General features: G+C 50.5%; 1 protein-coding gene across 6 annotated transcripts in view; it reads right to left on the bottom strand.

Moving 5' to 3' along the window:
• Positions 1-12,797, bottom strand: part of LOXL3 (lysyl oxidase like 3) — a 35,312-nt gene extending 22,515 nt beyond the window's left edge. Inside the window, exons 1-3 of one of the 6 annotated variants that reach the window (XM_054989786.1) lie at positions 12,724-12,797; positions 7,390-7,717; positions 6,859-7,022 (exon numbers count right to left, since the gene is read on the bottom strand). In XM_054989786.1, coding sequence (XP_054845761.1) covers positions 6,859-7,022; positions 7,390-7,699 — 474 coding nt within the window. In that variant the 5' untranslated portion in view covers positions 7,700-7,717; positions 12,724-12,797. Of the gene's footprint in view, positions 1-6,858; positions 7,023-7,389; positions 7,718-11,964; positions 12,107-12,723 lie in introns of those variants that run through there. The other 5 variants (XM_054989785.1, XM_054989791.1, XM_054989788.1 and 2 more) reach the window with 5 other exon arrangements.
• Between the last annotated feature and the right edge of the window lie 12,483 nt (positions 12,798-25,280).

The raw sequence follows: 25,280 nt of genomic DNA, 5'->3' as shown, positions 1-25,280 counted from the left end.
TATTTTAGCTCTGGTTTTAATTATGTTATCGATGTGTTTTTACTGGTTTAAATGGTTTGAGAAAGTAATTTTATTATGTATCAGTTTGATAGCTGCCTGAGGGCCCTGATGAGGGCAGAAAGGTGGGGTGCAAATCTTGTAAAATAAATAAATACAGAAAGCCTCAATAGGAGCTTTTGAGAGTCATCACTCATTTCTTCAGATACGTGAAGGAAAATCATTCTTGGAAATCTGATTGGGAAGGTTTTGCGGGGGTGCTTTATTTGAATCATACCACAAGTCTTCCAAGAGTAGATTTCCGTCTAAAGTGAAAAGAGAGCTGGTGTGGAAAAGGTGGGAATGAATCCCATTCTAAATCCACAAATTTAGCAGCTGCACATACTGGAAGGTGAGGTTAGAGGTGGAAACAGCTCAACAGAGAGTTTCAGAGAAAGTGAAGTGATGCTGATATCAGTACAAGGTTGCAGCCCAACAAAATAAGTTACGATCAACCAAATAACATTTCTAAACAGTGAGTCCGGTAGAGCTACCAGAGGGCCCCTGCGGCAGGACCCCCTTTCTGGACCATGACTTGTTCTGAACTTTCCTGCCCTTTCTACACCAGATCCCGCCTTTCCCCCTTCCATGGAAAAACAGAGTTGCGCTTACCGTAACTACTGTTCATTGACGTCTTCTGTGCAGACACACAAGGGACTGCGCCTGCGCAGGCCTGCCGACCGGATTTTTCTTTCTAGCAAACGTCCACTAGGGGGCGCACGTCCGACCCAATGCGCATGTGCGGCCGTTTCCCGCCCGAGCGACATTGGGCGACGTCGCCCCCTTTCCCCTCAGTTTCTCCTTTGCCGCCGAATGCCTTCACATTATCTGGAAGAACACAGCGGGGTAGGAGGGAGGGTTGTGTGTCTGCACAGAAGACGTCAATGAACAGTAGTTACGGTAAGCGCAACTCTGTTTTCACTGTCCGTCTTCTGTGCAGCCCCACATGGGAGACTCACAAGCCACTTACCCAGGAGGCGGGCATGTGTTCTCACCGAAAAAGAGACTGAAGCACTGCTTGACCCACAGCAGCCTCTTTCCTTTCCCACACATCTAGTGCGTAATGCTTAGCGAACGTGTCAGAGGACGACCACGTTGCAGCCCTGCAGATGTCATGCAAGGGCACGCCCCTAAGGAAGGCCGCCGAAGCAGCCTGTGCTCTGGTGGAATGAGCCTTTAGTTCCAAGGGGCAAGGTAACTGAGCATGCGAGTAGCAGGCTCCAACAGCTTGAGTGACCCAACGGGAAATTGACTGGGCTGTAGCAGCCTTTCCCTTCCTGGGCCCATAATAGCACACAAACAGTTGTTTGGCACTCCTAAACCGTGATGTACGTTGGAGGTAAAATAAAATAGCCCTTCTCACATCCAAAGAATGTAAGGCCCTTTCAGAGTTATCAGAAGGGTCAGGAAAAAAGATAGGTAGGACAATGTCCTGTGAGGTGTGAAATTGCGTGGACACTTTGGGTCTAAAACGAAGGTCAGGTCTCAGCACCACCTTATTCTGATGGACCTTCAAAAAGGGAGGGTCCCACCTCAGTGCAGTGCAGCTCGCTAACCCTACGGGCAGACGTAATGGCTATCAAAAAGGCCACCTTACAGAATAACCATTTCAAATCACAGGTGGCCAGTGGTTCAAAAGGTGATTTCATAAGCCCCGCCAATACTACTTGTAGTGACCATTGGGGAACAATTTCCTTGACCTGTGGATACATATTGTACAACCCTTTCAAAAAAGACTTAGACAAACTGTGGGAGAACACTGTCTTCCCATCTATTTTAGGGTGGAAGGCTGAAATGGCAGCCAAATAAACTTTAATAGAGGAATTAGAGAGTCCCCCATCCTTTAGGGACAGGAGGAACTCAAACACAGAAGACAACTGGCAATCCCAAACATTAACTGCGTTGGCCGCAGCCCAGGCCTCAAAACGCTTCCATTTAGCTGCGTATGACCTGCGAGTGGTGTCCCTATGGGCATTCAGCAAAATTTCAGCTACCCTGTCAGACATCCCCTCCGTCCCCGAATGTGCCAAGCAGTGAGGTTGAGTTTGGGTAGGTCGTGATACCAAACCCCTTTGTCGGACAGAAGGTCCGGGTTCAGAGTGAACCGATAATATGACCCCTGTGAAAGCTGCATGACATGTTGGAACCATGCTTGTCTGGGCCAGAAGGGGGCCACTAGAATTAAGTGCGGCCCATCCCTCTGGATTTTGCTGACAACCCGAGACAGCAGTGGGAACGGAGGGAAGGCATAAAACAGGTGCCCTGTCCAGTGTATCTGGAACGCGTCCCCCAGGGAGCGGCGACCTAGCCCTCCTCTGGAGCAGAATAGCGGGGCCTTCTTGTTGGCCTCTACCGCAAAGAGGTCTACGTCTGGGAACCCCCAGTCCAAAAAGATGGCGTTCAGGTAACTGTCTGCTACGGTCCATTCGTAGCTGTCGAATCGCATCCGACTCAGCGTGTCCGCGATGACATTGGTGGTGCCAGGAATATGGACCGCCTGAATGAACACGCCTCTGTCCACGGCCCAGTTCCAGATCCAAACGGCCTCGTCGCAGAGGGCCTTGGATGTAGTGCCCCCTTGCTTGTTCAGGTAGAACATCGTGGTGCAATTGTCTGTGAGCACCTGAACTGCTTTCTGCTGCAGCGTGTCTGCGAAAGCGATAAGGGCATAACGGACCGCTCTCAATTCTAGCAGGTTAATATGATCTTTCCTTTCCTGCTCTGACCAAACCCCATGTGCCCTCAGGGCACCACACTGGGCTCCCCATCCTACCGTGGAGGCATCAGTGGAGATTGTGATCTCGGTTTGGATGGACCCAAACGCAACACCCCCAAGGAGGTTAGTCTCATCGAGCCACCATCGTAAGGCCCGGATAATCCCTCTGGGGATGGAATACCGCTTATTCTGGGACTCGTGTTCAAAATCATGAACCGACAGGAACCACAGCTGGAGAGGTCGCATGTGCAACCGGGCCATAGGGGTGACTGCTGTAGAAGAGGCCATTAGGCCCAGCAGCCTCTGGATCGCTGTCACGGATTGGAACCTGCACTTGGAAAAAAGGTTCACCATCCTGCCAATTCTTAATGCACGCTCCCGGGGGAGAAAACCTCTGTTTACACCACCATCCAATTCCATACCGATAAACAGTATTCTCTTGGACGGGGTAAGGTTAGACTTTCGCAAATTAACCAAAAGCCCTAACCGGGAGCAGGTGAGCATCACTGTACGAATCTGGGCCAGGAGTGCATCAGCAGAGGGAGCTGCTAGAAGCTAATCGTCAAGATAGGGATAGATGGTACAACCCTGTTCCCTCAAATAAGCCACTACAACAGCCATACACTTAGAAAAAACTCGTGGGGCTGTTGAGAGACCAAAGGGAAGCACTCGGTAATGGTAGGCCTTATTGTTACATAGAAACCTAAGGTACTTCCAATGATTAGGATGGATGGCAATATGAAAATATGCATCCCTGAGGTCCAGGACAGCGAACCACATGTCCTCGGGCATTAACTGGAGGACCGTGTTCAAGGTAAGCATCCTGAACCTCTTGACGAGAACGAATTTATTCAGTTCCCGTAGGTCTAAGATGGGTCGTACCCCTCCATCCTTCTTGTCTACCAGGAACATCCTGGAGTAAAAGCCTAAAGGGGGGTCCTGAGGGAGCACCTCCCGCACAGCCCCCTTATCTAGCAATGCTACAACCTCAGCCTGTAAGTTAAGAGAAGAGGATTGCATTGAGCGGTCAGGAAGAGACAACACTGGGTAAACATCAAACTGAATTTTATAGCCAACTTTAACGATATTAAGAACCCAACTATCAGATGTAATTTCTGCCCATGCAGAGGCAAACTGAACCAATCTGTTTCCAAACACAACAGACTGTTCGAATTCTAGTCAGAACTGCTTTGGCTGAGTTGCTGACTCTTTGGCATCGTGGGCTTGTTGACCGCGACGAGGGCGGTAGCTAGGCCTCCGGCGCTGAAAGGAACTTGCAGGCGGCTGGAATTGCCTGTAGGACCCATAACGGGGATACGGCTGGTATCGCTGTTGCCGACCACGATAGCCCTGTGAAGGGCGATACTGGAACCGATTTTCGGTAGATGGTCTGGCTGGGAGGATGCCGTAGGAACGGGCTGTCAGCCGATCTTTGCGTTTTTGGGAGAGGTAGTCATCCGTCTTGGATGAGAACAAGGATGGACCCTCAAAGGGCAGATTCTCCACCTTATTCCGCGTCTCGAAGGGTAGAGCAGTCGTGCGGAGCCACGAATGCCTGCGGAGGACGATGGAAGAGGCCAATGTTCTGGCAGAGGTGTCAACGGTGTCACGGCCAGCATTTATCTGTTGATGAGAAAGGCGCAAGGCTTCATCAAGAACCACCTTTGCCAACACCCTCTGGTCCGCAGGGAGCTTTTCCATAAAGGCCGCCATGCGGTTCCAAAGGAAAATTTGATATGCTCCCATGATGGCTGAATAGTTGGAGATCTTCAGCGTCAAGGCAGCAGAGGAGTACAATTTCTTGCCCAATGAATCGAGCTTCCTGCTTTCCTTGTCAATGGGCACCACATAAGACCCCTGGCGTTGACGGGTCTGCATTTCCTCCGTAATGAGGGAAGAAGGAGGTGGGTGTGCAAAGAGGTATGCACAACCGTCATCCCGTGTCTTGTACAGGGCCTCCATTTTGCGGGATGTTGGATACACAGAGGCCGGCTTCTCGCAGATGTCGTGAACGATCTCTACCAGGCCCTCGGTGAATGGGAAAGCAATAGTCGGAGGATTCCCGGACTGGACATATTGTAAAATCTTGTCCTTTGGCTTAGGATCCACAGCAGATATCTCGATGTCGAGAGAACGGGCCATTCTGACCATCTGCTCAGAATAGAGCCTGAAGTCCTCCGAGGGCGACACACGACCAGTCCCAATGATGATGTCATCTGGCGACGGGTCAGACGGTGGGCTGGGACTCGGGCCCTGAGAAGGTTCCACACGGTGATAAGGCGAGACATGCCTGGGGGAATCATAGTGGGAGAACTCACTGTGAGCGTCACCCCAATACTCCCTGCCAAACGAAGGAGAACTGGCATACAGGGAGCCCTCTCTATCATAGCCACTCCGAGGAAGGCAATAAGGCCGGTCCTCCCTTCCCATATAGTCATCGGCATGCCACGTCTCGGCAGCCCTAGGTGGAGCGTCGGGCAGACCACCACCGTCATCAGTGGAGTGGTGCAGCGGAGAGGACAGGTGCGGTGACAGGGTCGAGGGCTTCTCCCAGAGGACCTCCTCCGTCTGGACCGACGTCGACTGTTGGTGTTTAGATTTCTTTTTCGACTTCTTTTCGCCCTTGTAGGCTGAAGTCGGATCGGAGCTTCGGTTCCGGTCAACCGGGGTTGGTGACTTGGGAAACGGATCCGAAGCCTTCGGTTCCGATCGAGAGCTCGTCCTCGAACCCAGACCAGCGCGAGCCGATTCAGTGGGCTTCGGAGTCGACGCCGTCGGAGTCGGAGTCGGATCCGACGGTTTGGGAACCGACCCAGCCGGGATGTTCGGATCCGATGAAGTCCTCGGCACCTTCGGAGTCGATGTGGCGGTCGGTTCCGACCTCGACGGGGACCTGGAACGGTGCCGCTTCCGAGTCGGATCCGACTGCGGAGTGGAGCGCTTGCGACCCGACGCGGAACTCGCAGCCTCCTTCGGATCCGGGGTCATGGAATGCTTGCGACCCGACGCGGAACTCGCAGCCTCCTTCGGATCCGGGGTCGGGTGTTGGGCTTGGCGGCAATCCGGTGAGCGGGAACGCGAAGTGGAAGCGGCCCTTCGGACAGATTCCGTCTCAGGGGGGGTGTCAACCGTCCCACCAGCCGGTGGAGGTCCCCCCGGGGTACCCGGAGCCCCCGACGCCCGCATCGCCCTTCTCCACAACAGGGCATTCAGCCTATTCGCCCTCTCAGCCCTCGCCTTCGGGGTGAACCGTTGGCAGTGCTCACATTTACCGACGATGTGCCCTTCTCCCAGGCACTCGAGGCACACGGAGTGACCGTCCATCCTCGTCATCTTCGTGGCACAGGTGGAACAACGCTTAAAAAGCGACTTCTCAGACATCTTCACTAGAAAAAGTTTCCTCAGAAAAGCGGACAGCTAGGTCTTTACCGGTCGGCGGCAAAGAAGAAACTGAGGGGAAAGGGGGCGACGTCGCCCAATGTCGCTCGGGCGGGAAACGGCCGCACATGCGCATTGGGTCGGACGTGCGCCCCCTAGTGGACGTTTGCTAGAAAGAAAAATCCGGTCGGCAGGCCTGCGCAGGCGCAGTCCCTTGTGGGGCTGCACAGAAGACGGACAGTGAATTTACACTTAAGAGTCTCACGGTGTCGTTTACACCGAGGCGCTTCGACACACTCGCCACCCACCAGATTTCCCAGGAGAGGTTTCTGAGTTCCCTTCACGAAGGGACCTTTGACTCTCAAAAGCTCAGACTCTGGAAATCTAGTTGGTCGTGAAGGTGCTACGGGACTTGGGTCGTGCTCCTTCACGGATCTATCTCATGGGGGGGGGGCGGGGAAATGACTCACGAAAGCTCATGTAGAAATGAACACGGAACCTTGTAAGTCTTCAAGGTGCCCCCCTGCACTCTGGTTTTGCTCTTCTGCTCTGTCCAGGGAAGGAGCCACAGAGGCTGCTGTGGCCTGAGGCAGCCCCCCCACCCCCAGAAGAGGGGCTGGAGCTTGTGGGTAGGCTTGGCATCCCGGAAAGTGGTGCGGTGCAGGGACCAGCCTCTCCCCCACCTCCCCCCAGCTCAGGCCTCGGCCCACGTCCCTGACAGGACCCACCTCAATCACGTTGGAGTCCACAAAGCCAGCAATGCGCTCGTCCTTGCAGATGACACCGGCATCTTCTTCGTGCGAACAATCGCTGTTGCCCCAGCCCCGCGAACGGCACTCCACAACACTCTTCTCACTGCCGCCACAGTTCACGTTGTCCAGCCAGATACGCCCTGTGAGGTCCCAGCCACGACATGTCAGGGCCAAAGAAATCAGTGTAGGGATGCTAAAGGAGCCCTTGGGTTGATGTCTAGCCAGAGATGGGTGGGGGCCTAACCCTGCCTGGAAGACACTCTTGCCTGGAAAGCCAGTCACTGAGAGGTCAAGGGAAAGGCACTCTGAACATGCTTGAAGGAATTCTCCTTTATTTACACCTCATGTGACTTTCAGACCTTCCACAGGCCCTGGGGCTGAACTCTGGAAGCTCTGAGAGAAGGAGAAATGGAGGCCACATCAGTAGGGGACATGCTCCGCCCTGACCCAACTGGCCTCTGCTGGGACTTTTCTGGGGCCACCCAGCAGCAGCTCAGCTGAACTCACCTGTGCCTTTGCCGTATTTCGCACTGTGGGTCCACCCAGTGGCAGCAACAAAGCCCAAGTGGCGGCAGAGGACGTGGGCATTGGCCAGTGTGAAGTCGTCGTCACAGATGGTGCCCCACTCTTGGTTATGAAAGATCTCAATACGCCCCTCGTTGTGCTTGCGGGGGTAGCCCGCCAGCCGGAACTGCAGCGGGGACCCTTCCCGGCTCTGGCCTGTGGGTGCTGGGGGGCTTGGCTCAGCGGCACTCACCCACAGCCAGACCCCACACAGCAGGCCGAACAGCTCCCGCCGGCCCCGAACACCACCCATCACCACAGCAGCGTAGACCTGGAGGGAAAAGGAGAAACGGGGGGGGGGGAATCAGGAGGTTGGCAAGAATTAGGAGGCACTTCCCGAGGGCCCCTCCCAGCCCCAGCGCCTCTCAGCTCCTCTCCCAGGGGGACCTTGCAGGACAGGAGGCCTGAGGGCGAAGGGCAGGTCTCGGGGCTCGATCCCTCGTGGCATTGTTGCTGTGTGCCACAGCCAGCTGCGGGTCTGCCTGGTTCTTTCAATGAATAGGGTGAAAGCCAGCCTGCCTCTCTGGAGGCTCTCTCATTTCCCATTCTATGGAAGCCATACATCGGAAATGGTTGCATTCCAATAAAACCCCTGGAGCGTAAATCCCCAGAATGCCACAGAATCTGTCACCAGCCCTGGAATTTCTCCTTGAAGCTCTGTCTATGCGTGATGGGGGTGGGGAGGCACGGCTACACTCCGCAGCTACAGACCCCGAAGGGGCCTTGCAGGCCGTCTAGTTCGCTCCCCAAGGGAATGCAGGAAACCCAAAGCACGGATATTCTGGGCAGGGGCCAGCCTCTGCCCAGGAGAACTCACCACTGCCCTAGTTAACCAGCCCCATTGTGGGACGGTTCTCCCTGCCGGCAAGTTTCTCCTATGCGCCGTCAAAATCTCCGCCCCCTCTCTGAAGCTCATTCCATCTAGTCTTGCATACTGGGACAGCAGAGAGCATGTCTTTGCCCTCTTCCGTAAGACAGCCCTTCAGGTCTTGGAAGAGGCTGATCATGTCTCCCCTCCAGGCTAAACAAGGCCAGTCCTTTCAACCTTTTCTCACAGGACACTTTTCCAGACTCCTGGCCATCTCCATTGCTTTCCTCTACAGTTATTCCTATTTGTCTACATCTTTCTTAAAGTTTTGAGCCTCATGGTGCTCTAGACAAACTGTGATTATCCAGAATAGAGTGGAACTTGCAGGGACTAGGGACACTCTCTTCCATTAATCCACCCCAGTATTACATTCGCCTTTTTTGCAGTTGCTTCATACTGCTGGCTCTTGTTCAGCTTGTGATAGACTGCTATCCCTTTTCACATGTGCTGCAGCCAAGCCAGGTCTCCCCGTCTTATTTTTCTGCATTTAATTCTTTGTGCAGCTCCTTTGCATCCGACTCTTCAATTTTATTTCATTAGATTCAGTCTGCCATTCTAGATTTTATTTCTGCTTCCTGAGATGTCAGCTACCCTGCCCAGCTTTGTGCATTTTCAGACTCGATCAGGATTCCGATCATCCAAGCCCCAATAGACACGCTGAAGAGCGTGGGGTCCAGGACATGGGGCCGCGCTGCCCGTGCGAGGCCTCCTCCAGACAGGGCAGGGGCCATTGCCGAGTGTTCTCCGAGTCTTGTTCTGCAGCCAGCTGTGACTCCAGGCAGCCATCAGGCCTGCATTTAACCAGGCTGCTCACCAAAACTTCATGAGGGACTTTGTCAAACACCTTTTGGAAACCAAGGTGTGTTACTGAGAGCCAGTTTGGTGTAGTGGTTAAGAGCAATGGGACTCTAATCTAGCTAACTAATCTGGATCCCCCACTCCTCCGCTTGAAGCCAGCTGGGCGACTTTGGGCTACTCTGGAGCTCTCTCAGCTCCACCCACTTCACAGGGCGATTGTCGTGAGGATAATCATAACACACTTTGTAAACCGCTCTGAGTGGGCATTAAGTTGTACTGAAGGGCGGTATATAAATCGAATGTTAATGTTGTTATTGCTGTTACCCTGTCCTCTACAGGCAGGCCTAGTCATGTCTCCTCTAAAGTAAGGCCCCAGGCCTGGATAATGAGACTTGGGAGCACCTCCCGGAGCCAAAGACCAGGAGCTGGCCACAGGAAGCCGAGAGAGCAGGGCTTGTGCCTAAAGGGCCCCCGTTGGCCCAGCAAGCCTCCCCCTAAACAGGCTGGGAGTTAACCAGGCTCAGCCGCACTGCTGGCAGGTGTTGACGCTCAGAGGCTGTGCTGAGCTTCGGCCAGGATCCTGCAAAGAAGCCTCGCTCTCCCTGCCCTGCTCTGAGGTGGGACCGTGCGCAACCAGTGTGGCACTCCACTGAGGCCCAGGCCTTCTGCCGCAGCTCTTCCTGCCAAGTGGGAAGGGGCCCTGGGGAGCTATGAGCCCAGACTTGAGACCTGCTTGGTGTGGAAGCCTGATGGCTACCTCAGGGAAGTAAGGTGTAGCCTAAGGCTGGGGGTGCCTGCTGGGGCTGCTGCTTGCCACAACCAACCCTGACGCTGCATGAAGGTCAGCAGGGAGAAGACAGGGCTGGGAGCCGCCCCTCTGCTCTGGTGCCTCAGGGGATCAGGCCGGCCCTGGACTCATGGAGAGCACGTGACAGCAACCTGACCAGAATATAATCAGAGCGTGGGACTCGGTGGCCAGAGCACACTTTTCACAGAATAGCCAAAGACGATAAAAGGCGCCACGGCGCCACAGAGGAGACCTGGGCCTCCAACTCTGGTCTGGGATCCAGCAGCGTGCTCAAGCTACGAACCTCCCAGCACCACCCTCTGAAGCCAGGCAGCTAAGTAAGAGTGGGACCACTGGAGCCAGTATACTGCCCACTCCCAACCCACCCAGCCTCTCCAGAGACATGCTCTGCGCAACGTTGTCGAAAGCTGCCAAGCGCTCCGGGAGAATCAACAGTATGCTCTCCCCTCTCGCTCTCCTGGCAAAGTCATCGGTCAAGGTGGCCACGGTCATTTCCACCCCAAACCCAGGCCTGGATTCAGATTGAAATGTGCTTAGATAATCCAGCTACGCCAAGACCCACCGCAGCTCCCAGCCACCACCCACTCGAGCCCCCAAGAGGGACGCTGGAGATGTGTCGGTCAGGGGCCGCCAGGGATGCCTTCTTCAGAAGGGTCTCACAAGCGCACCTCTACACCCTTCCCGAGAGGCGTTTATGGCCACCCAGACCCACTCGGCTAAGCCAACGGCCACAAAGGGCACAGGCCCAGTCTCGGCGTGGAGGGCCACACCCTTCTAAGCAGCTGGTCTGCTGCCTCAGGCCTCACCCACAGAACGCCATCCATAAAGCTAGGCCCAGATGGCGCTGCAAAGGCACCCAGAGGCTGGACGGCACTGATGGTGGAATCTAAGTCACGGCAGATGCAACCCATTTTATCCCTGGGAGTCGCTTCAGGGAAGGCAGGCCAAGGCTGCGTTCAGGAGGCACCTCCCGGGTTGCCTGGATCAGGACCTCTCGTGGGGAGAATGCTGAGCCTAAGCCCGGGGTGACCACTTGGCCTCCCCCCTGGAGTTCAAAGGGCTCACTTGCCCTTGCCTTTGGTCCTGGGGGCGGGGGGGGGGTTGGGTTCTCCGCTTCCTGGACTTTCTGCGAAGTACGGTCTCCTTTCAAGGGCTGCTCTCTGGGCCCTCACCCACAGCGCTGAAATGGGTGGGGACTAGAGGCAGGGCATTTTCGGGGGTGGCTCCTCTATATTATTATTGTGCCTTCCCCCCATGAGGCTTGCCTGGTCCCTCCCTGGTTGCTGTTTAGGGGCCAGGCCAAATGGCTTTGCTGATTTTATGGCTTGCGTCTTGCCTGAGGGTTGTTGTACGACAGTTGTTCTCTAAACATGCAGGGAGGAACCGAGCGAGGCCTAGTGCTGGAGCACCTGCTTGGCATGCAAAAGGTCCCCAGTGGTACAACCACCAGCATCATGCGGCAGGTGATGTGAAAAGCCCTCCTCCGCCTGACCCCTGGGCAGCAGAGGAGACAAGAGCAGTCTGGGTGGCCCGAGCGGTCTGGCTCGGCGGAGGGCCGCCTCCCTGGTGTGTGCTGCAAAAACTCTTATTTGGCTGTTTAATGCCACCGTGGATAAGAAGGAATTGCGTACCTTCTTCTGCCACCCTTCCTTCAAAGGGGCTCTGAGCAGCTCTCTTCTTCATTTTATCCTCACAACCATCCTGTGAGGGAGGAGAGGCTGAGACTGATGGCTCAGGATCACCAGAGAGGCCTCCTGGCAAACTGGGGATTAGAACTCAGGCCTCCCAGATCTGAGTCCGACACTCTAACCACTAGACAACACTGTCGCTCTGCTTTTTTAAGCCTCTGGTGGGTTCACTGATAGTTTTATTGCTGATCTGCCTGTTGATGGTTTTACTGGCAGGAGTTGCTTTTACTGTTGACTTGTGTTCCCTTCACCTCCAGGCGCTGGGAAGCGGCAGCCGCAACACGGCCGGGGCTGGACCCAGCTGTGCCCTGACTGGCTCCTGGCCGGCTTCCCTCCCGGCCTCGCCTGGGTCTTACCCGCCGCCTGGCAGTCCAGCCGCTCTTTCGGCCGTCGCGTGGCGGCTCGGGGCCTCCGGGCTCGGCCGTCCTGCGCGGCTTTCCGACTGCAGCCTCTTTCGCGGCACGGGCCCCGATCCGTCGCGAGCCTCCCCGAACCGCGCTGGCTCAGCCCCCGCCGGCAAGCGCCGTCCCTGCCCTCTCCAGGGCAGCTGCGGCAGGCGGGAAGCCCGACGGGGCCCGCCCGAGGCTTCCCGCCGCCACGCAGCCGGCTCCCCCGCCCCTCCTCCGCTCCCGCCACCCGCCAGAAGGGAAGCCGCGCGCCGCCGCCCCCGCGCCCCAAGGCTCCCTTTGCGCAACGCCCGGCCGGCCGGCGGGCGGGGCAAGGTGGGGACGTGGAAGGAGGCGCGCCGGCCCGGCCCGCTCCCCAGCCCTCCCCTCCCGGCCGCGCCCCTCCCCTCCCCTCCCCTCTCCCCCGCCCGAGCGCGCAGCCCGTCGCGGCTCCGCGGCTGCCGTCAGCCTGTGCGCCCCAGGCCAGCCGCGGACCCCGCAGCGCCCGCCAGGCGCCTGGTCGCAGCGACGGGGCCAGCCCGGGTCACTGCCCGACCCGGAGGCCGCTGGCAGGCGAGCTCGGTGCCCAGGCCCCCTCCGCGGTGCGGCGCGGCGCGGCGCGGCCCGCCAAAGCGCTCCAGACGGGCGGGCAGAGCGGAGCCGGCCCAGGCCCACTGCCTGGCCAGGCCGGCCGGCCCTCCCGCTCCCCGCGCAGGCCTTCGCACTGACCTCTCCGGCGCGCCCGCCCTCCCTCGCGCCGTCTGCGCCGACTAACGGGCCGGCCTGGGCCGCCGCCGCCTCCTCCTCACCCCGCCTCCAGCCGGCCCGGGCGGGGGCTGCCCTAAGGGGGCGTCCCAGGCCGGCCTCGGGAACACCCCCGCCCGCCCGCCCGCCCAGCCAGGAGCCGGCGCCCTGCTTGCCTCGGCCTGCTGGAAAGGCGGGCGGGCGCGCTCCGCGGAGCAGAGAAGGCGGGCGGCCGTGAGCGCGTCGCCGTCCGTCGGGGGGCAGCTGGGCGGCAAAGCCCGGCGGCTGCGGGCGGGGTGGCGATCGACTCGCCCTCGCCCCGCTAGACAGCGCGGCCGGCAGAAGCCCGAACAGCTCCTTGGACCTGTCCCGCTGCTGACGGCAGCGCAGCCGGCGGCCCTGGCGCTTCGGGAGCGTCGGGGAAAAGCGCCTGGGTTGCGGCCTTCGCCAAAGCCGCCTGCCAGAGGAGGCCCTCCCGAAGCGCTTCGGCCGTCGCAGGCCCCGTGCAAGCACTGCGGGCGTTGCCTGTGTGCGCCTCGCTCGGGGCACCACAGATCGCTTCGGCACTCTGCTGGTTTGCTGGCAGAAGGACCTGTGCTGGAGACACCAGCACGGACTGTTCTGGGGACTTCGGCCCCCGTGCTGGATCAGGGCCAGCCCAGATTTCCCAGCTTGCTTGGCTGCCCCGGGCCTCTCGCAAACCCTGCATGGCCCCACGCACCAACGAGGGCACACGTTGGACTTCACCTGGAGCACTGCAGCATGGAAACATCTGGCTGGAAGGGGTCCCAAGGACATCTAGTCCGACCTCCTGCACAAGGCAGGAAATTCACAGTCGTGGTCTCCATCTCCCCGGGACCCCTGCTCTAGGTCCAGAGGAACACCAAAAAACCCTCCAGGATTCCTGGCCTGGAGGAAAATCCTTTCCTGACCCCCAAGTGGCATTACCCTGGCCACATAAGGAAGGGCCATGAGAGCCTGCCGATAAACAAAAAAACAAAGTTCATTTAGAAGCAGTCCTAAATAAAAACATCTTCAGCTGACTCCTGAATCTCCGCAGGGAGGGACCTGCCATGCTGGTGGGGATGCTGTCCGATAGCCTTGGGGCTACTGCTTTTTTGATTCATCCAGGAAATGTCCAAGCTGCCTCTCCAGAGAACCTGCTCCAGGTAGCTTGTCAAATAACGCAAGCTGAAACCATAAAACATGAAAACCATTTTTAAAATCCACAGCCATGAACCCTGCTCATCCAGCCAGTTCTGCGTGTTCTCTCTCCGATTGTCCCGAACAGATCAGGAGCTGTCCTTCAGGCTCTTTGCACAAAACTATTGCCTGAGATGGGCCGTGGCACGTGGCTTTTGTTGAATGTTTCCTTTATACACTGCTTTATGTAGACAGTTTGCACGCCTCCTTTCACTACTGTGCGGCCGAGACACACACAATGGAGAGGAGAGGAAGAAGTGACCAGTCACTGTCCGGCAGGGTGCTGGTGCTCAGACACACGCACAGTGTTGTGCGACAGGGCAGGCCACTGCAGAGATGGACCACCCCCATGCCCCGCCTCTTCTGCCCCTTAAAAGCACCGAGACTGCATCCCCAAGCCCAGGCAAGGGTAGAAAAAGGATGGGGAAAGGAGCCACGTCCCCCACACAGTGTAGGATCAAGCACAGTTGCCCTCCTCGAGCCAAACAGGACCTAACCCAGAGGGCTCCGGGCTGGCTTCGCAGGGAAGGCCAGCCACGGCCTTGGGGTGCTTGGCACCATGTGCGGCACCTGGCACCCTAGCTATGACCCTGCAGAATGACCAGCTCAGTCCAGCGCTACTGACCCAAAGCCAGCCCATCCCTCCGTGAGGGATTCAGCTGGAAGATGTGGCTGTCACGCACACGTCTGGACCTGTGTGGGCAGCACATGCAGCGGCTGCAATACTGCGGGCAGTGGGGGCAGCCCTGGCCTCTGGCTCCGCAGGGCTCCTACGATGCAGCCAAGCGAGGGGGTCATAGGAGGTGGTGAGACGAAACCTGGTGGGGGGTGGCCTGGCCGGGACGATTGCACAGTCCTGTGGGGTTCACGTAACTCAGCCTATATAACATGGCCACACCCCACAGACCCCTGAAGCTCACACAGCTGGGCTGCAGGAGACTACCTAATTTTTCTTAACGTGTTTTGGTGAGATTCTTAAAAATTGCACTTTATCTTTTAGACTTAAGAGACAAGTATGCTTATCTGCTTTTGATATTTTTGACATATGTGATTGTATGTTTGTGATTCTTGTATATTTGATAATTGGAAAATAGATTGATTTTAAAGAAAAATTCTAAAAGGCAACATTGAGTGATTATTGGCTGGGATGCCTGGTTTTCACTAGACACTTGGAATAAATAAACTTCTGACTTCAGTCAGAAGGCTGCTAGGCTGTGGGAGAGAACAGACATTTCAGTGCCACCATGTCCTCTAGTGGTTAGGGCACTGCTTTGAAATAGACGGGCTCCTTATTTCCACACGTCTATTTTGAGAGGATTTCTTCACTTGCAGGTAGCAGAAAACCCTGCCGGCAACTTCCTGATGAAAGTGCAGAATGCCCCGGGGGGGGGGGGGCGGGCTTCCCACCCCACCTCTCAGTAACCTGTCATCTAATTCCCATCTAATTAAGGGTATGCACTAGTCAGCTTTTAGTGAGTTAATGATTTTTATTTAAATAAAACATAACTTTTAATTAGGCAACAACTTGAAAGGTGAATAAAACGTAATTGTTCCAATAACAGCTGAAGAAACACATGCAGGAAGAATCAAATCTAACATTTCTCCAAGTTAGTTAAATACAAGAAGTCTGAGGCAGATCAGTATTCAGCTGACGTTTTAAGAATGCTATGAAAGTCTTTTGGAAGTCCTATCTCCCCCCACCCCCCGGCCCCGCCAATATCCCCTTGGTCTCTGAAAGACCCATTAACAGAAGCCTGATTCACCTTTCATGTGACACGTTTTATAGAGAAAGTGACAATCACATACTAAGATAACTTTAAGAGGTGATTGTACTGTAGATAAAGTGACTGGCCCCCAAAAGGATTATAAGAGACTAGATATACACCTTTGATATTGCTTGTTAACTTCTCTAGCAAGATGAACAAGCTAAATTTGGCTTTTACAATTAAAAGGCAGTAAGTCAACTGGAGCCAGACTGGTGTCATGGTTACGAGCAGCAGGACCCTAATGTGGAGAGCCGGGTTTGACCCCCCCCCACTCCTCCACTTGAAGCCAGCTGGGTGACCTTGAGTCAGTCACAGCTCTTTCAGAGCTCTCTCAGGCCCACCCACCTCACAGAGTGATCATGAGGATAATTATAACACACATTGTAAACTGCTCTGAGTGGGCATTAAATTGTCCTGAAAGGCAGTACGTGGGGATTCGAGGGACGGCCTTGCAGTGGCTCGTTTCTTTTCTCCACGGTCGGGGACAGAGGGTGGCGCTGGGGGAGAGATTGTCCACACGCTAGCCTTTGGTGTGTGGTGTGCCTCAGGGGGCGATACTCTCTCCCCGTTGTTCAATCTTTACATGCGCCCCCTCGCCCAGCTGGTGCGGGTTTTCGGACTGGGTTGTCATCAATACGCAGATGACACCCAGTTGTATCTGCTGGGTGGGTGACCAACCTGGCTCTGCCCGATGCCCTGTTGAGCGCTCTGGAGGCCGTGTCTGGATGGGTGGCACAGAGCAGACTGAAGTTGAATCCCATCAAGACGGAGGTCCTGTACTTGGGCCATGGGCTGTTGGAGGAGGGGATCCATCTCCCGTCCTTCAGGGGGCCACCACTTGTGCCCGTACCATCAGTCAGGAGTTTGGGCGTGATTCTGGATTCCTCCTTATCTATGGAGGCCCAGATTGCGACGGTTGCCTGGGCAGCTTTTCCCCCATCTTCGGCAGGCCAGGCGGCTAGCCCCCTCTCTCTCAGCCCAGGACCTAACGGCAGTGATCCATGCAACAGTCACCTCCAGGTTGGACTACTGTAACTCGCTGTACGCAGGGCTGCCCTTGGGTTTGATCCAGAGACTACAGCAGGTCCAGAATGCCGCTGCACATGTTCTGATGGGTGTTCCTTATAGGACACACATTACACCAATTCTGCAGTAGCTCGACTGGCTCCCCGTGGAATTCCAGATTTGGTTCAAGGTGCTGGTTTTGACCTATAAAGCCCTAAACAGACTGGGACCAGCATACCTAAGGGACCGCCTCTCCCCGTATGTGCCCCGGAGAATGCTCCGATCAGCTGAAAAACATCTGCTGGTGGTCCCTGGCCCCAGAGAGGCTCGGTTGGCCTCAACCCAGGCCAGGGCCTTTTTGGTCCTGGCCCCAACCTGGTGGAACTCTCTGTCTGAAGAAACCTGGGCCTGTCAGGATCTTCTATCATTTTGGCAGGCCTGTAAGACGGAGATGTTCCACCAGGCGTATGGTTGAGGCCGGTGAAGAGGGAGAATATACTTCCTCGAAAGTACTGATAACCAACAAGAAAAAAGGAAGGAAGTATGCCAAGGAGTGACTCAGTACAATATTATTATCTGTACCACACTACAAATATCAATATATCTACATTGAGTTTTCAATTATCTACAGCAATTCAATACACATGCATGGAGAGAGAATTAATTCCAATATAGTAGAATTCTCTCAAACTTTGCTTATGACGCCCGAAGGTACACAATGCCAAAAAGGTCCAGAATATAGCTGGTTGGTAGCATCCAGAGTTGCAAGGTTGCAAAAAACAGGTGGCAAAACAGGTGGCAACGAGCTACACCGGTCTCATTCCTTTCGGCTCATTTCAGAAATGGTCCTTCGTCAGGCCACAGTTATCCTACAATTCATATTACAAAATATCAATATCAGTCCATTTAGGAGCATCCCGATAGTTTCATTTCTCCAGCCATACTTACTACTTCGTCAGGTGAATTCGTATAGAGAATCAACTATCAATCAATATCAGATGCTGAAATCAGCTGCCATATGAGGTGGACGGGGCACGCATATCATCAGTTAAATACAAAAGCTCAAGGCTAATTACCAATTAACACCAAATTATTTCATTTAAAGGAACTTGGCTAACAAATACATTGCACTTTTCCATTTCTATATTCAATTTTCACACACAAACCTAACATAAATTGTACATCAATTTATATTTAAGGAACTTGACTAATAAATACATTGCACTTTTCCCAAATCCATTTCTATATTCAATTACCACACACAAAACCAATATAGATTGTACATCAGGATGGCTCTAAGATCAGTGGAAGGATAGGGGCAGCCGCCCAGCCAATTACACCACCAAACCACACAAAGTCACTACATTTAAAGAGATATATCTAATAAATACATTGCACTTTCCCTATTGCACTCTTATATTCAATTTACACAACCGTTAATAATGTGACTCAAAAAGAATTTAATACCAGTAGAGTAAAGAGGAGCAAAACAGAAAACCGTAATTAATTCCAACCAGAGGGAAGAAAATTTTGTGGGGGATATCTTCCAAAACCAATCCCCAATTTAAAGAAACACCGAGTAGTCAATGTCATTATTCAAACCCTCTGGTAGCATAGTGTGTAATTTAAAAATCCACCTGATCTCAGCCTGTAGGAGAAGGCGTTTATTAAAACCAGGTCTCTTTACCACCTCCAAGACTGAGTATCTAAAGGTTCTATCACTTCCGTGTTTGTTCCAAAGATGTTGATAGAGGGGCGTGTCTTCACTATGATTTTTGACCCTCGATATATGTTCTTGCATGCGTAAACGCACTGGGCGGGTGGTACAGCCCACGTATGACAAGGGACAACTACATTGTAAGAGATACACTACATTATTAGTGTTGCATGTGGAGAAGTCCCTGGGTATTATAGGGTACCGTAGATTCGGGAATTTCATCTTCCTAAGGTCTAAGCAGAGGGCACACACACTACAATGACCGCATGGAAAGTGTCCGGGCGGTAGATTATTTTGTTTAATTGGACTCATAAGATCCGAGTGCACTAGGAGGTCCTTTAAGCTCTTGGTTCGACGGTATCCTATTTTGGGCAGAGCTGCACAGCCTGGAATATCTAAAAGGACACGCCAATATTTTCTGATGATTCCCACTATTGGCTCGGCCAGGGGGGATTGATCAATGGCCCAGGTGATGCCCGTTCGCTCTGTGTCACGTTGTCTATAGGATAGCAGTTGTGAGCGGGGCGAGCGATCTGCTCTCTGTTTGGCCCGGGAGATCACCCAAGCTGGGTATCCCCGCGCCTTAAAATCATTTGCCATCCTGCTAGCTTCTTCCTGATAGTGACATTGGAAGGAAGCGTTCCTTTTGATACGCAGGAATTGCCCTACCGGGATATTCTTTTTAAGAACCGTTCGGTGGTAGGAATTGTACTGTAGATAGGCTGCCCTGTCTGTAGGTTTCCTAAAGGGCCTCACCCCTAATGACGTGGCTGACCTCTTAAAGACCACCACATCCAAGAAAGGGATGCTGTCCCCACTGCCCTGGTGTGTAAATCGTATATTTCCATCTAAGTTATTCAGCCATTCCACAAAACTCTCCACTGCTAAAGGAGTGCGCATTATGCAAAAAATATCATCTATGTATCTCTTTATGCAGATTATCTGTTCCAAAAATGGATTAATTTCAGGGTCATACAGATATTTGTTTTCCTTTTTTTTTTTTTTTTTTTGAAAAATTTTTATTGGGTTAGAATCCATTATTTCCACATTTACATTCAATTTTCCCCAATTTTTTCATCTCTAACCCCCTCCCTTTCCCCCCCCTTTTTATTGACTTCCAACAGCTTTCCAACCCTTTGTCCCCTTTCCCTTACTTTTATTAGCTTCCTCTATCTAAAACAAATATATATTCTCCATTATTCTAAGCAGTACATCCTTAACTATTTTTAACATTATATGCCCAAACTGTAAGCCTTTGTTTCTATCTTAGATAAACAATTTATCCCAATTTTTCAATTTCAGGTATTTCTATATATCATAAACCATATAGATCATACATTCGTTTATATCAAACAATTTGACTTATTCTCTATATATATTACTCATTCTATCTTTTTATAATAGTTCTATATATCTCTCCTCACGTAGTCAATCAATTTGACCCATCTATATCTTCAGACATTCAGTTTGGTACAAAACTTGTCAGAAAAAAAAGAAAATATTGTTAGTTAATCGCTCCTTATATTTAGTCCTTATAATTAATTATTTTCTCTATGTTCTGTTTGTTAACCTATATATATCTATATATATGTCAATCTATTAATCTGACTGCTTATTAATTCACATTTATCTCTTCTCCCCCCGGTAAAGTCTCCCCCCTCTACTTCAATACTTCAGTAGTTCTCAAACTGCCACAGTTTTCCTCCCACCTCCCATTTCTTCTCCAGGTATTGTTTCAGCTTCTCCCAGTCTGTGTTGAACTGCCCTGAGTCCAGATCTCTCAATTTTCTTGTCATCTTGTCCATTTCAGCCATATACAGCAATTTGTAAGTCCAATCTTCAATAGTTGGCACTTCTTGTACTTTCCATTTTTGCGCATACAAAAGTCTAGCTGCTGCTGTCATATAAAATATCAACGTCCTGTGTTGGGCTGGAATTCCCTCCATTCCCAAGTTCAGTAGCAGGAGTTCTGGGTTCTTATTAATTTGAAATTGTAAAATTTCACTCATTTCTCTTATTATTTCCCCCCAGTACTGCCTGGCTACCTCACACGACCACCACATATGATAGAGGGAGCCCTCATGCTTCTTACATTTCCAGCATTTATTAGAAGTATTCAAATTCCCTAGCGCAATCTTCTTTGGTGTCATGTACCAACGATAGATCATTTTATGAATGTTCTCTTTGATATTAATACATGTCGTTGTCTTCATTGTAGTTTTCCACAAGTATTCCCATGCCTCCATTGTTATTTCTTTATTAAAGTTTATAGCCCATTTCACCATTTGTGTTTTAACTATCTCATCCTCGGTATACCACTTCAACAGTACTTGGTATACCTTGGATATTCTTTTCTTATCTTCTTTAAGAAGGGTCTGCTCTAGTTCCGAATTCTCTATTCGTATACCTCCCTTTACAGAGTCCGAATTATATAAGTCTCTGATCTGTCTATACTGGAACCAATCGTAGTTAGGTGATAGTTCCTCTTGTGTCTTTATTCTAAGTTTGGATGCTTCAGTTTTAGTTATTTCTTTATACGTTAAACATTGTTGTTCATTATCAACAGCTCTCGGGTCTATCACCTCATATGGAACCACCCACAAAGGGGTTCCTTCTTGTAGATAAATTCTGTACTTCTTCCAGATTATGTATAGACTTCTCCGAACAAAGTGATGCAGGAACATCGAGTTGACCTTTACTTTGTCATGCCATAAATATGCGTGCCATCCAAATATTTTTTTATATCCCTCTAGGGCTAATAGTTTCTTGTTCTTTAATGTCATCCATTCTTTCAACCAAACTAGGCAGATTGCATCATGATAAAGTCTCAGATTGGGCAGTTGCATTCCGCCTCTTTCCTTTGCATCTTGTAAAACTTTCACTTTCACTCGAGGCTTCTTGCCTGCCCAAACAAAATCTGATATTTTCCTCTGCCATTTTTCAAATTGTTTGGAGTCTCTGATGATTGGTATTGTCTGTAGCAAAAACATTACTCTTGGTAACACATTCATCTTAACTGCTGCAATCCTACCCAACCATGACAAATTCAATCTATTCCATTTAATCAAGTCTCTCTCTATCTGAGTCCATAGTTTTTCATAATTGTTTTTGAATAGATCTATGTTCTTTGCAGTTAATTCGACTCCCAAATATTTCACTTTACTTGTTACTTCACAATCCGTTGTTTCCATTAACAATTGTTGTTTCTGCTTAGTCATATTTTTGCATAATATCTTTGACTTCTTTTTGTTAATGAAGAAACCTGCCAAGTCTCCAAACTCCTTGATCTTATCTATCACTCTTGGCATGTTCTCCAATGGGTCCTCTACAATTAACATTATGTCATCCGCAAATGCTCTGACCTTGTATGAATAGTCCTTTATTTTTATTCCACGAATTTCATCATCTTGACGTATTTGTATCATCAGAATCTCCAATACTAAAATGAACAACAATGGAGATAACGGGCAACCTTGTCTTGTTCCTTTACTTATCGTCAATTTCTTGGTCAATTCATCATTCACCACAATTGCTGCAGTCTGGTCTCTATAAATTTCCTTAATTGCTCTGATGAATCTTTCTCCCAATTGTAGCTTTTCCATAGTGGCAAACATAAAGTCCCAGTTTAAATTGTCAAACGCTTTTTCAGCGTCAACAAAGAAGAAACCAACCTCTTTGTCACAACGCTTGTCATAATATTCAATAGCATTGATCACTGTCCTTAAGTTGTCTCTTATTTGTCTGTCTGGCAAAAAGCCTGCTTGTTCCTCCTCTATGACTTCCGAGAGCCACCCCTTCAATCTCTCCGCCAATATCTTCGCAAAAATTTTGTAGTCATTGTTGAGTAGCGATATAGGTCTATAATTTTTCACATTAGTCAGGTCTTGGCCCTCTTTTGGGATCAATGATATATTCGCTTCACTCCAAGTTTCTGGAATCCTTTGATCCCTTAAAACCCCATTCATCACCTCTTTTAGGAATGGTGCCAGTTCATTAGCCATTGTCTTATAGAATTTAGCCGTAAGTCCATCTGGCCCTGGCGCCTTTCCTAGATTTGCAGATTGTATTGCCTTACTTATTTCCTCGTCAGTTACTTCACTATTCAACTTATTTCTCCAAGCTTCCGAGATTTCTGGAAGTTTGGTTTTCTCCAAATATGACGCTATTGATTCTTTGTTTACTTCTTTTTTATTATACAGCTTAGCGTAAAATTTATAAAAGGCTCTACTAATGGTAGCCTGCTCCAAATACGTTTTGTTATCTTCGCAAATTTTATTTATTATCTTCTTTTCCCTTTTCTTCTTCAATTGCCATGCCAGGTACTTCCCAGGTTTATTAGCACCCTCAAACGCTTTTTGATTCAGTCTTTTGAGATTCCACTCCAATTCTTTATTGCTCATTGCTGTTAGCTGTTCTTGAAGTATTTTAATTTCCTGGTATACCTTCTTTTTCCCTGGTCTCTTTTTTAGCTGTGTTTCTTTGGCTTTTATTTTCTCCTCAATCTCTTGTCTTTTCTCCTCTTTCTTCTTTCTTGCTCTACCATTTAAGTCCATTAGTATGCCCCTTACAACCACCTTGTAAGCATCCCAAACTTTATTGGTTGGTACTTCTTTATTCACGTTGTATTGTATAAAAAACTTTGTCTCTCTTCTCAGTATTTCCATATTCTCTCTTTCCTGTAACAAGTCCTCATTTATTCTCCATGCTTTCCTTTTTCTCTTTTTTCCAAATTTCCACATAATTGGGTTGTGATCTGAGCCTACCATAGGCATTATTTCTACCTCCTTAGTCCATAATGCTAAGTCTTTTGAGGCCCAGATCATATCAATTCTTGATAATGTAGAATGCCTTGCAGAATAAAAAGTAAACTGTCTGCTTTTAGGATATTCTCTCCTCCATACATCTTCAAGAGTCTCTTGTTGAATCAACTCAAAAAAAAGCTTTGGTAATAGTCCTCTTTTCTTTTGTGCCGTTGTAGTCTTTTTGTCTAGTTCCAAGTCTGTCACTCCATTGAAGTCTCCAGCAAGAATTATCTGGTCGTATGCAAGATCGTCTAAATGCTTCCTTAAATCCTCAAAGAAGCTTTCTTTTGCACCGTTAGGTGCATAAAGTCCGACTACCAACACTCTCTTTAAATTCCAAATACATTCCACTGCTACAAATCTAGCTTCCACATCTCTCATAACAAATTTTGGCTGTAGCTCCTCTTTTATGTACAACACCACTCCTCTTTTTTTCTTGTTGGAGGCCGCTACATATTCTTTGCCCAATTTTCCAGATTTTAAATATTTTACATCCTGCTTTCTGATATGGGTCTCTTGCAAACAAACAATGTCACATTTTTGTTTTAGTAGCCAGTGAAAAGTATTTTTCCTCTTATTCGGTGAGTTTAGTCCATTTACATTCCAAGATAATACTTTACACTCCATACTCATGATCTTGTTGGTAAGTCTTTTTCATTGTCCTTAATAAATCGCTCCATCTCTCGCTCAGATCTGATGCGTTTATTGGCCCCTCCAAACTCAAAGGACACTCCTTCCGGTAACTCCCATCTGTACCTGATTTTCATGTCCTTCAAAATCTGAATTAGCACTTTATATTTTTTCCGGTCCAGTAACACTGATCTGGGCAGTTCCTTCATTATAATAATCGTCTTGCCATCAATCTCCAATGGATCTTGAAACTGTTTTGTCACAATCCTCTCTTTCATATTTCGTGTTGTAAACTGCACAATCACATCTCTTGGTAGTTTCCTCTGGGTTGCTATTCTCGAATTCACACGGTATGCCACATCTAGGATAGCCACAACTTCCTCCTCCTCCTTCCCCAGGTACTCAGCCAACACCTCAGTCATCTGTTCTTGCGCTGACTTTCCTTCCACTTCTGGCAAGCCACGAAAACGTAGCTGCTTCTCCATATGTTTAGTTTCTGCAACTGACATTCTCCCCTTCACCAATCTCATCTCTGTTTTTTGCGTGTCTGCTAAATTCTCCATCGCGTCTTCTACTGTTTTAACTCTCTGCTGCGTTCCTTGTAATTCACTTCGTATTGTTTCCATACCTTTTTTCACTTCTGACAGCTCCGATTTTACTGTCTGTGTAACCTCTTTAACCTCTTTTATCAGCTCCAATTTCGTGTCCTTAAGTTCTTTAATCATATCTAAAAGTTTTTTGTCCAGGTTTTTATCCAGGTTTTCTATTGCCGATTGCCACTCTTTTTTTGACATCGTGGGGCTTGCTTTAGCTCGCTCCCACGAATCCACTCTCTTCCTTAACTCCGTGGCGTAAAATTTAACGTTTTTCTATTTTAAATGTCCCGGTCTTCTTATAGAAATTAAGTTTTAAAGAGTCCAAAATGTCGGGCGTCTTTTCTCTATGGTTTCTCTATGATTTTGTAATCCAAGATGGCCTACTTCCTCTTCCGCTGAAGCCGCGACCCTTCCCCTTTCAAAAATGGCGATTCCCTACTTCCTGCCCTCCAGCAAGGGCCGCTTCTCTCCAGCCACTCTATTGTTATTACGCACTTCCTGTCTCCCGTCTTCCCACAGCAGATCTCGCGATGGTGTCTTTTTCTCACAGCTCCAAAGCCACAGGCAGATATTTGTTTTCCAAAAACGCCATAAACAAAATTGCAATACTTGGGGCCGCGGGGCACCCCATCGCGACCCCTTTAATTTGATAAAAATATTGGTTCTCAAATCTAAAGTAGTTCTTTTCTGTGATGAGGTCCAAAAGATCCAAAAGAAAACTAGTCGGGGGGAAAAGGGTGGGCCGCATGTTCAATGTAAGAAACTATCTAAATAGATCACCAGCGGTTCCAAGATCGAGTTACACGCAGAGATAGTTTCTTAC

This window comes from Eublepharis macularius, chromosome 10 (genome assembly GCF_028583425.1).
Source record: "Eublepharis macularius isolate TG4126 chromosome 10, MPM_Emac_v1.0, whole genome shotgun sequence".
Lineage (NCBI taxonomy): Eukaryota > Metazoa > Chordata > Lepidosauria > Squamata > Eublepharidae > Eublepharis > Eublepharis macularius.
This window is presented reverse-complemented; position numbering and strand designations above follow the sequence as displayed.